The sequence below is a fragment of the Theobroma cacao genome, chromosome 6 (genome assembly GCF_000208745.1).
Source record: "Theobroma cacao cultivar B97-61/B2 chromosome 6, Criollo_cocoa_genome_V2, whole genome shotgun sequence".
Classification (NCBI taxonomy): Eukaryota; Viridiplantae; Streptophyta; class Magnoliopsida; order Malvales; family Malvaceae; genus Theobroma; species Theobroma cacao.
In genome coordinates, this window is record NC_030855.1 from 3,809,885 (window position 1) to 3,824,946 (window position 15,062).

Consider the following 15,062-nt stretch of genomic DNA (forward strand, 5'->3'; position numbering starts at 1 on the left):
CCCACCCTCATGGGAGTCCTACGCAGCATACCTTGGTTTTCTGCCCCTCCTCCTCTATTAATAACGTAAGTGTCATGTTGCACTCCCCCCAACCCCACGGTCAGCAGCCCTTCCTCCCCCTAACCCTGCAGCCCTAACTCCACAAAGAGAGAAGTCAAGACTAAACCAAGTGTTGATCAATGTGCATAATTACTATGCTGTACAACCTTGCAAGTCAATGCTAAGTACAATGGGTTATTAACCCTTCGACTTGGTGGTGTTGTACTTTATGATAACGTACCATAATTTGAGTTAAAAGTCTCCAATTGACTTGTGTAACCAGTTTCTTGTCACGTTAAAATAACAATGAAGCGAAGTTGAATGAGTATAATAATTGAACTTGTAGAAGACTTGATGCACGTTGACTTAAATCCACACTCGATGCAATTTTTCTCTTGAATCGTGTTTCAGATGGGTGCAAGAAGCAGTCTCCCTAACACCCCAAAGCTCAGCCTCGGAAGACTGCTGGTGAGTCCTTTCTTAATCAAAAAACTAGTCGACCATTGACCATCATCATTCCAAATTTAGCCACCAGCAGCTCAGCCATTTAATCAACTCCAATACACAGACCAAGTCCCTGTATTCATCAATTATTCTGTTGAATGATACAAAACGAACCCTTTGTTCCACCCATAAAGGTTACAAGAGCTTACAGGTTGGCATTAAAACATTAGAAACCATGCAAAGAGGTTTACGATTAAAAGCTTCTACATCTGTGATTGTCACTCACTTACTCATTTCCTTAGAAGGTTAAGGTATCAACAAAATAGATGGCTAAAATTTTCATTCACTGCATTCCATAATTTCTACATGCAATATCTACCAGAAAAACGAAAGAAACACAACAATAACCAGCTACTATCTGGCCGAATATGCCACTGTGCCTTCATACTATATTAACAGCACATAAAATCTCACATGCTTATAACTTCAAGGGTTTCAACCCAAGAGACGCTCGGATCCTGTTGGCCTCAGCAATCTCTGGATCTGGATGGTCAGTTCCATCATCCTTCTTTTCCTTCTTTTCCCTCTTTTCCTTCTTTTCCTTCTTTTCCTTCTTTGTTTCTTCCCAAGTACTACCATCCTCTGGTTCATGCCTTCTAGGACTAGTGCTGCCACGAGCATGTCTCTTGCGGTCCCTACTCCTACTACGGCTCCTTCGTCTGCTACGATCCTTGTCTCGCCTGTCACGCTCCCTACCTTCCCTCTCTCTATCTCGCTCCCTCTCACGACCATATTCCTTCTCATCTCTCAGGCGATAACGGTCCCTATCCCTGTCTCTGTCCCTCTCCCTATCCCTCTCTCTATCTCGGCCACGTCCTCGATCTCGATCATAGTCTCTATCTTTGTCATAATCCCGATCCCTGCGAAAAGGAAAAGAAACAAAGATGAACCTCCTGAGCCTGAAAATTAGTCTATAATTTCATATTGAATAATCAAAGTTTAGAAAAATAAATACATCCCAATAAATGTGATCCAATCAGAATTTGCTGCAAACAATGAGCTGAACCTTGCCATGTTAGTTTCACAAAGATACTTCCTGGAGGTGTAAAACTTGAAATATTAGTTACACGATAACCCTCAAAACACATGTTTGTTGCATTCAGTTACAATCTCTCATGCTAGCTTTTGGAAAGCAAGAGAACAATTTCTTAATTTTAAGACCCGTTTCATGCAATAACTAAAACATCACCTTCGAGCAACCAATATTCAAAGTAGTTTAACAAAACCTATAAGAGGACACAACGAAAATTTAATCACCAGAGTAGAAACTGGACCTAATGCTAAATTGTCTGATCCATCATACTTCTCGCTGCACACTGTCAGTGCAGAGAAACCTGGCAGGATCACAAGACGTTTCTATAGGAAGCTGTTTTAGGCCATCCATGGCTTTCAATGCCATGACGGAAACATGACATTGGAACACTTTTGCCTACATAAATAGGAGTATGTCAAACAACAGCTTCCGCTGATCTATAATATCTATAATATATAAAAAACATACCACCGGATGCAAAACTCCTGTCGGATGAAAAAGGACCACTTTTAATTATTTCTCTAAGTTACGATTTTCATTAATTCTTGTTGACTAAATTCACAATAATAACACTATTAATTAAGGTTCGGTTTGGTAATCAACAAATAACTTGTTGAAGAAAAATCTTATCTGTGTAAAATATTTTCCTGGAAAATCTATTATTTTCTGTTGTTTGGAAAAACTCTCAAAAATATTTTCTGTTGTTTGGACAATTCTATAAAAGATATTTTCTATCACAACTCATCTCCAAAAAATTCTATATCTTCAATAATTTTCTATCACAACACCACAAAAATATTAACATTCACAATTATGCAAGACACCCAAATATTTTTTTAATATTAAAAATATTATATATGAGTAATATTTAATCTTTTTTATTTATTTATTTCTCATCATATTTTTATATTAGTTAGTTTGTTAAGTGAATAAATCATAAATTGAAAATTAAAAGAAAGAAGAGATTTTCACATGTGCAAAGTTTATTTTCTATTTTACATAAGATTGTTTCTTAAATTAATCTCAATTATTTTGTATTATATTAAAAATTGTGGTATCTTAATATCTTATAGTAATATGATTCCTATAAAATAATAGAATAAAAATATTGTTGGAAAACGAATAATAAATAAAGAGATAAGAAAAGAAAATAATAATGCTTTTATTGCTTTATTGATTTCTGAGATCGATCTCATAAGGAAGGGAGGGCAATATTTCCAAGTGAGATCAATCCCAAAGTTTATGAGATCGATCCCAGAGCGAAGAAAGGGTAGATGAAAAATATCTTACACCCTTTTTGAGCATGTAAGACATTATACATGGGTCATGGCAATTATTTCCGCTGATCCGTAAAATAGTTTTCGCAAAAATTCTCTTCTAAATGAAGGAAATGATTAAAATACTTTTTTAAAAAAACTTTTCAACCTTACCGAATGGAGCCTAATAGTAATAAATTTATTTGATATACAGATGAAAAATAATTTCATTAAGGCTTCATTTGGTAAAATTGAAAAATTCTTTTGAAAAACTTTTTTCAAGCATTTTACTTGTTTAAAAAGGAAAAAAATTTACGAATATAAAATATTTTATAAGTTAGTGGAAAAAATTACGTTACCCAACATAAAATATCTTATGCCCGAAAAGAGAATAAAACATTTTCCATCTACCTTCTCCTCTCTTTGAGATCAATCCCATAAGCCTTGAAAAAAATTACCGTTCCTTTCTTGTGGAATCATCCCGCAAAACAATAAAACAAGAAAACATAATTGTTTTCCTTTCTTTTTCATCTTTTTATTTATTATTCTTTTTCTCAACAAAGCATCATTAATTATTTTTATTCAATTATTTCATAGGGATGATATCACTATAATTTTTTTTATTATGATACTACAATCTTTGAAATAATACAAAATAATTGAAGTCAATTAAAAAAACGTTTTCTATAAAATAATAAATAGGTTTTCACATATGAAAATCTCTTTTTTTTTTTAATTATCAATTTATAATTTTTTCACTTAACAAACTAACTATTATAGCAATATGATAAAAAATAAATAAATAAAAAGTGTTAATAAGGTACTACAATCTTTAAGATGTTGCTTTGTGAGATTGATCCCACAAGGAGGGAAGGGCAATATTTTTCAAGTGGGATCAATTCCAAAATTTATGAGATCGATCCAAGAGAAGGAAAAGTAAATGAAAAATGTCTTACGTCCTTCTTGAGCATAAGACATTTTACGCGAATCAACGCAATTATTTCTATTGACTCACAAAATATTTTACATTAGTAAAAATTCTCTCTTCCAAACAAGGGAAATGAAAATTTTTTTTTTTTGAAAAACCCAACTATACCAAATAGAACCTAATAGTAATAAAACTTATTTGATGTATAGATAAAAATCTAATTTCATTAAGGCTCCATTTGGTAAGGTTGAAAAGTTTTTCTGAAAAAGTTTTTCAAGCTTTTTTCTTGTTTGGAAGGGAAAAACTTTTTATAAATGTAAAATATTTTACGAGTCAACAGAAAAAATTACGTTGACTAACGTAAAATGTCTGATGCACAAGAAAAGCGCAAAAAATTTTCCATTTGCCTTCCCCTCTTTTTGAGATTGTCTCATAAACCTTAGAAATATCGCCCTCCCCTTCTTGTGGAATAGATCCCAGAAAAAAATAAAACATCATTATTTTGCCTTTTTTTAATCTCTTTATATTATTCTTTTTCTAAACAAAACATCATTAATTATTTTTAATTAATTATTTCATAGGGATCAACTAAGTTAACTGAGCCAAGCAGAGCACAAGCTTATATAGAGATCAAAAACAACCTTTCAAGTTTGAGCTCAAAATTGAAAAACTTCAAGGCTTTAAAGTTTAGGGGTGTAAGTGAAACAGTATATTCGTCTAACAGCTCACAAAGAATCCAAGCACTGGGATTGAAAGCTGTTGTAAGTATATACAGTCTTTTAGACATATTAGACAACCTTATATTAGAATATTTTGCTATTAAAGGTTGTAGAACCTTTAATATTGGAATGTTTTTCTGTTAAAGATTCTATAACCTTAAACCCTAGTTATTTTTTTCCTACTTTGATTTAACACCAATTTAAGCCACTGTACTAGTTTGCTTTCAATGTTTTGATTTTCATTTTATTATTTCTACTTCTACACTACACCACCCAATCTAGCTTAGGGGGCCAACTTTGGCACCTTGCATCGCCAATCTAGTGACTTGAGGGTTAGTTTGACATCCAAACTCCCATCTCTCCTAACTCTCTCCTCGTTTTCTCTCTCTAAAAAATCCCTCCTCTCCTTGAAAATTTTCAAAAACAAAACAGCTTAGTTGTCAAAAACACTCCCTATACCAATCTGAAATACTAGAAGTACCCCTGAAATAAACTCACAAACTCAAAATTGTCCAAACTTTGAAAATACATTCCATGTCCTAAACAATATGAGGGATTTTTCCAATTAAGCCTTTTTCATACATGTCAATTGACACATCAGCTTATACGTGTCGACAACTGGCATTAAATGAAAAAGTTAATGGAGAAACTAATAGAAGGACTATTTCACTATAACATTAGAAACGCAAGGACCAACAAGTGACTTTCTAAGCTATAGGGATCAAAATGTTATGTGACCCAAACTTTAAGGATCATGGATGTATTTTATTTTTCTTTTCAAAAGTAAAAGTACTTCATCATAAAAGAAATGACAGGGCTCCAAAAAGGTTTTCACTCCCTTCCATTTTGATACCCTAACCTAGTAGGATCCTAATGAATAGTGCAAGAAGTTGATAAATAGAGGACAAACAAAAAAAAATCGGTGAAATATACCTGTATCTATGACTGCCATGTCTTCTATCTCTTTCTCTCTCCCTTGCAGGACTTCGGGCTCGATGGTAGTCCTATCAAAAAATAAGAATTCTATCAATGAACAAAAAATCACAGCAACATTAAATAAAACAGTAGTCCATCTACAAGGAAAAAAATACTACAAACCCTTTCATGAGCGGGCTCATCTTCTAAACCATCTTGCTCATTCTCCTCTTTCTCTTCCTCTTCCTCAAAATCATCTTCCAACACACTTTTTCTTGGATCCAATGCACCGAGTGATTCAAGAGTCCATCTGTCAAATCACAAGCAGGTGCAATAACTTAGTCTTAATCTGGTTGTTGATGTGGACGCTCTCTTTTTACTTCTAGAAGCAAAAAAGAAATAACAAGTTTGGAGACAAAACTAAAATACTTTTGAATAAATAATAATTAAAAATCAAAATGCATGAATTCAGTTTATGTGGAACAATTATGTTTGAATGTATGTTAGATTTCAAGTATTTGCTCATTTTAATCAAAAATGGTTATGCAACTTTTGAGGAAGCAAAAGCAAATATTAGAAAACAAGTAGCAAAAGCAAAAATTAAAGGATGCATCTTCAAAGAAAGTTACATATTCGATACCACAAATACTATTAAATTTAGCTAATTCAAATTTATAACATCAAGCAAATTACCAAAAAAATTTATATATAACTACCAGAAAAAACCTCACCTTTTCTTAATACGCGGCAGAGCAATATCACAAGAATAATCTCTAGTCAGAAGCTCATCAATAACCTCATCCACATGTGTCAAGCTAAAATCTGATTCATCCATGATAGACAATTAATGGCACCAATAAAAATAAATCTATCCAAACATTAACCCCCAAAAAGAAAACAAACAAAAAAAGGAAAAAAGAAAAACTTTACTTCCATCAGGCGATTTCTGCCTTAATTTTCGATAATCGTTGTATAATGGCTCTAAATAACGATAAACATCGATATCAGTCCCTGTAAGACGCAGATAAAATGCTCCCAAAATCCTCACATATCTGTAATTCGTTTACCAAAAAAATTAAATCGAATTATTTTGTTTTAGTTTATTTCAGGTGAAAATGAAAGAAAAAGAAAAGAAAAAAGAGAACGAGAAGGCAAGTTTCTTACTTGTAGTCATCGTTTTTAATGAATTCGACGACAATGTCTTTCTCGGGTTGAATTTGGAGCATTTTCATGACGAGGCACATGAAAGGAGTGGGTTTTCGATTGCCACCGTAAGTGCCACCGATATGGTCGAGCTCCATGGCCTTGTCAACCAGCGTCTCCGCCGTCAACCCGAAACACTGCTCCTTCCAGTAGGTGTTCTGGTATATCTTGGAGCGAACTATCTTCTCCACCAGGTTCTGTGGGTTCGTTCCCCTTATGCTCTTGGCAGCAGGGTCTGTACGGTTCGCCATTGCCGCTTCGGATTAAGCAGATCCTTTGCTTGATTTGATCGATTAAAGATAAAGGAGAAGAGGAAGAGGGAAAATGTAAGAAACCCTAGATCTTCCAAATTATTCAAACAAGAAAGACAAACATTCGCAGATGCAGCAATCTCCTTCATACAATCTTCGCAAGGAAGCAAGCTAAAAACCACTCCAAGAAAAAAAGAGTCTTTGGCTCCCAACAACACATAATCCAATAATGTGAAGCTAGAATCTATCTAATCCCTTCAAAATCACCAATGATTACCACCCATTAAAACTAAATCTAACACCTTTTGGAAGGATTAAAAACACCCAGATAAAAAATAACACATAAATACAAAATAAATCAATTCCAGATTCAATTCGGCAAAGAATATTTATTTTCAGAACACTTGTTGCAGAAGAAAGAAACATGAATGCTAAAGAATACAAACAAAACTAAAATTAAATTAGAATTACTGAATTAAAATTACCTGATTTAATGGATTAATAGAGAGATAGTAAAATATTTTTTTTTTTGGAGAGAGAGAGAGAGAGGTGGGTGATACGGACAGGATAGTTTTCGAGGTATTTATACAGTTTTAAGAGTGAAGGAGACCTTGCACCCGAGAAGAAGAAAGTGAGGAAACTGGAGGCAGAAGGAAGGGAGAAGAGAAGAACAGAAGAAAAGAGGAAGGGGAAGGAAAGAGGGAGCCGGCGGACAGGAGATAGGAGAAAGGGTAGGGTCGGTGGGAGAAAAAAAGCGCAAAAAATGAAGAAAGAGAGAAACGGGTTGGCTTTTAGGGTTATGTTAAGATTTTATCGGAATATCAAAACTACGTCGTTTTATTGGACAAGAAAAACGAAGAGGTGGGTCGAATCCACCCAAGCCCAACTGGGATCAGCTTTATGCTGAGCAGATTTGGGCCAAACCCAACAACAATTGAGGTATTTCATAGCCCACTGTTTTACCTTGTAATTATTTATTTTACCAGACCATGCGCACGGGCTGCTGTCTACCACTTTTTTTTCTATCTTTCTACCTCTCTTTTTCTTTTCTTTTTCTCTTTTTTTCTATGCCCTCCACGTGCCTATCAGTTTTTTTCTTTCTCTTTCTACTTTTTTTTTATGCTCACCACGTGGCTACAGAAGGAAGCCCTTTTGGGGCTTCCTTTTAAGTATGTTATATATTATGAACATCAGCCCCAGACCAACGCTCGACAGAATTTTAGTATAAATATAAAGATATAAACAAAATATCTATCTATAGCATAAATGAAAATTATTTCTAAATACGGTTTTATAGTGATACGTGTTCAGCTGATTTGGTGTGTCTTGTACTTTTTTTCCAGTTCTCTTTGCATGGGGACGGACAGTCATGTGCCCATTTTCATAACATCCAACTTATATATATTTTTTCAATTATGCTTTTAAGATTTACCAGCCTTCACAACTTTTAAATTGTTAACAAATACTTATTTTTATGTTTTATTATTTTAAAAATGTTAAAAAAATACTCATCCTACGATGCTTACAAGTTAAAATTTTCTTTAAAATTTTTCCCTTATGAGAATTCATGTCTTTAAAAAAAAAAAATTTAAAAATACTATTAAAATTTTAAAAATGACTTAATGCTCAATTTTACGTCAAAACTTTTGAGTTTTTTTATCAATTTAGAACCAAATATTTCAATTGTAACAATCAAAGGTCAAACATTTTCAATTCCTTACCGTTAAGAGCTAAGATGAAAGGTGTTTAACACATGTAGGACACATGCATAGCATGGATGCTGGCTTGGATTTTTGCCTTTGACATGGCAAGTGAATTGGACTTTTGGCAAACAACGCCATTTTGTCTAAGCAAAAACAACTTTGTTTCTCCCTATTTGATTACCCCCATCGATAAAAATTTTCTACAATTTCATTTTCTCACTATTTTAGTTTTCCCACCATCGACCCAAATTACCTACACTTTGCCTCCTTTCCTCTCCAATCTACCTCTCCCTGGTTGTTTTCCTTCTTCATCATCTCACCGTTTGGCTAGGTATTTGTCGTCATCAGCTTATCAAGTGCCGCTTATTTGTGGGTTCTTATTGCCGTTTGCTAAACAACTTTTTCATCATAACAATTATATTTTTTAACATGACGTGCAATAGCTAAATTTTTAAAATGACGTGTAACAATTACATTTTTCAACATAGCATTTAACAATTAAATCTTTAACATGGTGCATCAATATAGCGTGTAACAACTAAATTTTCAACATGGTGTATAATAACTTAATTTTTAACATGGTGTATAATAATTACATTTCAACATGACGTGTAACAATTATTTTCAATATGACGTGTAACCATCAAATTTTAAAATATGACGTGCAACACTACATTTTTAACATGGCGTTAACAACATTTTTTCACAAAAGGTAACAATAACATTTCCTAATATGCCGTGTAATAAATATTTAGAAAATGGTGTGTAATAACATCATTTTTCTGACATACTGTGGAATAACTTTTTTGACCATGGCATTTAACAACACATTATACAAGTTTGGCCTCTCACATATTTGCATATTTTAAGGAAAAGTTCACAAACACCCAAAAATCATACAAATCCTAGTATATCAACACTTCGAACAAATCCTTAGCAACATTTCATGCAAATCACTAATAAGTTACTATCTAATGAAAATGGCTAACACTTCATATACAAATCATCCACTCAATTGATAGGTTTAACTGTAAAGTGATGTGCTTCATTGAATTGTTGGCTCAATCAAGAGGTAGCCTAAGGCTTGTGGGGTATGGAAACTTTGACATCCTGTTGGTGTTGCTCATAGAAACAACGTTGGAACATATCTTTAATGAATTCGATCAAAATGGTGATTAACATTATTCTTACATGCTTCAGACACGAGTTAACACATTCCACAATGTTTGATATCATGTATTGGTTTCGCCTTATCGATGATCATGCACGTGTTCATCTTTGAGGAGATGAGAGTTAGATTGGAGAGGAGATGAAGCAGAATGGGTGAAATTAGGGGAAAATTAAGTGTAGGATTTAAATCAAAATGACGCTGCTTGTATAACATGCCAAGTCAACTACCCTGTCATCAACTCATGCGATTTTCTGTCGCATATGATACATGCTCTATCCACTTGTCAACTTAACCCTTAATTGTAAAAAATCGAAAACATTTGATCATTGACTGTTACAATTGAAATGTTTGGCCTTTAGTTGAAAAAGTACCTAAACGTTTAGCTCCAATTCGAACATCTAACCTTTTAAAAATAGTTGCTTAAAAGTTTTGAAAATAGTTACCTAAATGCCTTTAAAAATTGGTTAATCGAAATTATTGCTTAGAAGTTTTGAAATGATTACCTGATTTTGAAAATCTTTACATAAAGGTTTAAAAATACTTACCTAAAGGCTTTAGAAAGGGTTACTTGGAGATTTTAAATAATTACCTAAGGACATACTTGGTTGGGGAGAATGGAATAGCCATTCCTTCCATATATTTTATTCTTGAGATAAAGTTGCATTTGGTTTAATAAAATGGGATAAAGTTGCATTTGGTTCAATGAAATGATTATTCTTTGGAATAGCCATTCCAAGAGAAGCTTGAAATGGTTATTCCAAATTATTGGGAATAGGAAAAGAAGTAGGTTAAACAAATATGCCATTTTACAATTTAAAAAATTACTTTATAAAAAAATACTAAACTTATTTTTTTTCTCTCTTCCTCGCTCCTTCTCTCTCTAAAGCATAGAAGACACAAAATTTTTTACTTCATTTTCGAAAAAAAAGAAATGAAAATATTTAAATATTATTTAACTATAATAAATATTATAAGCATATTATTTCATATTATTATTTCAATATAATAAATGTAATAAAGAATATTATTTAGTATTNTTATTTAACTAGAATAAATGTTATAAAGAATATTATTTAATATTATTTAAATTTAATGAAGAACATATTTTATCTTTTAATATTAAATATTATTTAATTATAATGAAAGGTTTAATTATCTTTTAATAAAAAATATTATTAAATTATAATAAAATATGTTTGTATTTTGGTGAAAATATTATTTAATTATAGTAAAAGTTATTTTGATTTTATTACTTAGAATATTTTATCTTTTAACAAAATAAATTCTTTAATTTTAATAAAGAGTTTTTTTTCTCATCATAATATTTTTGTTTTTTAATTAAATTTTTTTTAAATTTTAATAAAGGATATTTTTATCATTTACTCATTATTCTTTAACTATTCTAAAAATTATTTCTACCAACCAAACAATGAGATAAGTAATAATAACAATTTTTATCCTATTCCATTCTCATGAATCAATTTACATAATATTTATTCTTCTTTTATTCTATTTCTTTGGAATGATTATTCTACTCTTATTCTAATCTTTCCCGTGAACAAAATATGCTATAAAAGTTTTAAAAATTGTTATTAGGAAGTTGTGAAAATTGTTATATAAAGATTTATAATGATTATTGGGAGGTTTAAAAAATTGCAATAGAAGATTTTGATGATTATACTAAAAAGATTTGAAAATTTTAAAAATATTATCTAAAAGTTTTAAAAATTATACAGGAAAATTTTGAAGATGTACTTGGATCTTGTTTGCATAAGTAGTTGATGGCTCTGATGGTACTTGTGATGGCAGGGAGCATGAATGGAAAGTGATCCACCATCAGCTGTTGATACAGTGTTTTCTGATAGAAGCAAATTACCCTTTATTGTCCTTTTGCAGAAAGCTAATTAATGATCTTCTTTTAGTAAAATGACAATCGGAGTATAACCGAGGAGGTTGATACTTTTTTCTATGCTCTCTGCACATGGAACAATGTAAAGTAGGCATAGTTTAGGCCCCATTTGGAGCCACCACTCATCGCATAATCCAACCATCATCACATAAAATGTATGATCAAAGCCATATATATATTGACATAACCGAGATGGTAACGGGTCTGATAATTACTTTTTAGTCACAATTTTTTGTAAAATTTTGAATTCGTTATTAAACATATATCACTTATAATAGAATTAATAGAATTTATCTTCAATTTTTGAATTAAAATACCATATTGGAAATTTTCTTATTTCTCCGACTAATAGTTCATGTACAAATCTCATCTGATCATGCCTCAAAATATTGCAACATTTACTTGTATATATTTATCTAAGATGGAATCCCACATATGATAAGAAGAGCAGGTTAAGGGATAAAGTCTATATATATATATATATATATAACAAACAAAAGCATGGGTTATCAAGGCACAAGTATTTGCCATTACTGACAGTTATTTTCACCTTGCCAACTCCACACTATGTCTCTAAGGGCTGGCCTCATGTCTTCCTCACAAAACCTGTTGTACTCGAGAGTGTCACCGGCGGACTTGGAGAACTCCACCACCGCTACCTCGGGCGCTACCTCGAAAACCTCCGCCGTCACGGCTAGTTTTCCTTTCCTTCCCTCGGCTTTCCCTTGCATTTTAACCTTGAATTCCTTCATAGTCAACACCCTGAAATTCAACTTCTTTGCCATGGATTCAAGCCTTGCCATGATCGCTGAAGCTGAACATTTGGATGTAAATAGAGAAGCTGGCTTCGTTTTGCTCTCGAACAAGTTTGACAAGTCAAATCCTGATGACATCGATGATATTAATTCAAACGCGTTGTAGAAAGGTGGTGATGATTTCGTCGTTGCCATTTCCAGCTCTCCACTGCTCTCAATGTCACGCTTGTCGCCAATTTCTGCCGATGACTCTTCAGTTGAAACTGCAACAGGCTTTGTAAAACCCTTTCGGAACCAGGGGTTTCGCATTATTCCTGGAATTGTAATCCTCTTTTCAGGGTCAGCAACAAGTAGCTTCGAAATTAATCTCCTTGCATCGTTTGAAATCCAGGGTGGGAACTCATATTCTGCCTTGAAAACTTTCCTGTACATCTCCATAACATTTTCAGCTTGGAAAGGCAAATACCCTGTCAGCAAAACAAACAGAATAACCCCACAAGACCAAATGTCAGCTTTGGCTCCATCATAACCTTTCTTCCTCAAAACCTCTGGCGCAACGTAAGCAGGAGTGCCACATTGCGTGTGCAGCAAACCATCGTTTCGGAGCTGTTCTGGCAAAGCAGAGAGGCCAAAATCAGTGACTTTCAAGTTCTCATTCTCGTCCAATAGCAAATTCTCTGGCTTCAAATCACGATGGAACACGCCACGACTGTGACAAAAGTCTACAGCACTAACCAATTGCTGAAAGTATTTCCTTGCTGAATCCTCCTTTAACTTTCCCTTAGCTACCTTAGCAAACAATTCACCTCCTTTAACATATTCCATTACGAAAAAGATTCTTGCTTTGGTTGCCATGACTTCTTTTAGCTCAACAACATTTGGGTGACGCACCAACCTCATGATCGCAATTTCTCGCTTTATCTGCTCCATGAAACCTTCTTTCTTGACTTGGTCTTTGTTGATAACTTTGATAGCTACACTTTCTTGAGTTGAAATGTTTTTCCCATAATAGACCTTGGCAAAGGTGCCTTGGCCTAAAACCCTCCCCATCTCGTACTTTCTAAAGATGATATTCCTCGTTCCATTCTTCTTGCTGATGCGTTGGTTCTCAGCTTGCACTTCCATGTCTCAAGTAAGCTTCTTCCTAATCAGGCAAAGGAAACATTTTTCTGACCATAAAGAAAGGTCATTTGGTTCACTAAAATAAGTGGGATTTCCCAGGGAAGTAAAAGGAGATACGGCCAGAAAGAGTTTGGGATTTGTGGTGCATAATCACAAGGACGGTAAGGGTGAAATAGAGGAAAATTGGTGGGGAAAAGCATGATGTTTGGAAGGGAAGAAAACGGGGGAGAGAGTGAGAGAAAGAGAGCGGTAGTTGATTGTCCTGTATCCGCTGGAGGACATGGTATTGTTTTGGGGGAGAGTGGACTCTGGAAAAAAAGGCAAATCACACAGACTGGAAATATCTGAGAATTTAATAATCGGAAAATCCTGCCAATAGGAGAAGGGACACGTAAAATATTTGTGGGGTAAAGTAATTTATGACTTTTCTGGTCGGCATTCCAAGCAGTGAAGCTTCCTCCTGTGTAGAGCCGTATTAGCCAAATCAGTACCCAAATCTCAAAGATTTTGGCACAATCTTAGATGCATCAGAGCTGGAAAAAGGGCACAGTGATTCTGGCTGTGGTTGATGAAGTGGGTGAGCTTGGGCTCACAATTAACTTGTGAATCTGGGTGGGTCGGTAGCAATCTGGTGACAGTTTTTGCTATCAACGTGGTGCCTGTTTTTCTTGATTAAAGCTCACACCATGGTTTCCAAGGCCCCAAAGAGAGAAAGAGGTAGCTGAGATGCAACTTACAAAGGGTCCAATGGCTTTTCGAGGCAACCGTAGCTACCCCACCGCACTAGAGGTTAACTAGTCTGTTATATTGTATAATGTCATATTTAATAATAAGTCTAAGAGTGCATTTTCCTTTTTAGGACTAATAAATGTAATACAAGAAAACGACTGTGTTTTTTTTTTTCTCCTAGGATTCCAAAATGATAGAACTTTTAATAGTAATTAGTTAATGCACCACACCATTCTCCTATATCTTAAGATTATTAGAATATGGACAATAGGTGTAAACTTAATGAGCAATTGCTTTGTATTCTTGTTTAATAAACGGACAAAAAAACTCTTCAGCACATAATTGGAACTATGCTATTTTATTGGCCCAAGAGTCATGGTTTGCTTTCCATGTTACAGTTGAAGATGACAATTTTTTCGCAGCTAAAAAGGATGTTACATTAATGTCGTAATATGTTATAGTCTAAGAAATTTTATATTATAAAATTGTATCTATTTATAAAAAAATCTAAATTATGTATAATTACATATACAAATGCTTCAACTAACAATATTATAGTATTAAATCTAACCGGATACTGTAATCTAATTAAGTAATAATGTTATATCTTCCTTTTCGTTGATTATGTCCTCCTTTTAGTGGTGACATGATTAATTATGTGAAAAACATTTTGCATCCCATCTATCAAACCTAAATTATATCTAGACTAAATTAAGTATATTTTATTATGATTTAATCTCTCATATTAATATTAAACAATGAATTTTATTAATTCAATTTTTTTTTTTTTTGCAATAACACATAGTCAACAAAAGAAATAAATGA

The 15,062-nt window shown here is 33.3% G+C and overlaps 2 protein-coding genes across 4 annotated transcripts; both read right to left on the minus strand.

Annotated features, from left to right (window-relative positions):
- LOC18595425 (pre-mRNA-splicing factor 38) lies at positions 643-7,623 on the minus strand. 3 transcript variants are annotated; one of them, XM_007023361.2, is made up of 7 exons: positions 7,334-7,623; positions 6,559-6,876; positions 6,325-6,446; positions 6,126-6,216; positions 5,578-5,704; positions 5,413-5,483; positions 643-1,403 (listed from the first exon to the last, which is right to left on the minus strand). In XM_007023361.2, exons 2-7 carry the CDS (start codon positions 6,846-6,848, stop codon positions 962-964), a joined length of 1,143 nt encoding a protein of 380 aa, XP_007023423.1. In that variant the 5' UTR covers positions 6,849-6,876; positions 7,334-7,623; the 3' UTR covers positions 643-961. The 3 variants fall into 3 exon arrangements, with proteins under 3 accessions (XP_007023423.1, XP_007023422.1, XP_007023424.1); XM_007023360.2 differs by having other exon boundaries at positions 6,559-6,871; positions 7,334-7,622; XM_007023362.2 differs by lacking the exon at positions 7,334-7,623 and having other exon boundaries at positions 6,559-7,215.
- On the minus strand, positions 11,937-14,515 carry LOC18595426 (CBL-interacting serine/threonine-protein kinase 25). The gene has a single exon (XM_018122490.1). The coding sequence runs from the start codon at positions 13,509-13,511 to the stop codon at positions 12,162-12,164; it is 1,350 nt and encodes a 449-aa protein (XP_017977979.1). The 5' UTR covers positions 13,512-14,515; the 3' UTR covers positions 11,937-12,161.

What these genes read in the sequence shown, in the direction of transcription:
- LOC18595425 (XM_007023361.2), bottom strand. Translation starts at nt 6,848, where the DNA reads ATGGCGAACCGTACAGACCCTGCTGCCAAGAGCATAAGGGGAACGAAC. An exon ending in ATTAAAAACGATGACTACAA is followed by an intron (nt 6,447 to 6,558) that starts GTAAGAAACTTG and finishes AACGAATTACAG; the next exon opens with ATATGTGAGGATTTTGGGAG. An exon ending in GCAGAAATCGCCTGATGGAA is followed by an intron (nt 6,217 to 6,324) that starts GTAAAGTTTTTC and finishes TGGATGAATCAG; the next exon opens with ATTTTAGCTTGACACATGTG.
- LOC18595426 (XM_018122490.1), bottom strand. Translation starts at nt 13,511, where the DNA reads ATGGAAGTGCAAGCTGAGAACCAACGCATCAGCAAGAAGAATGGAACG.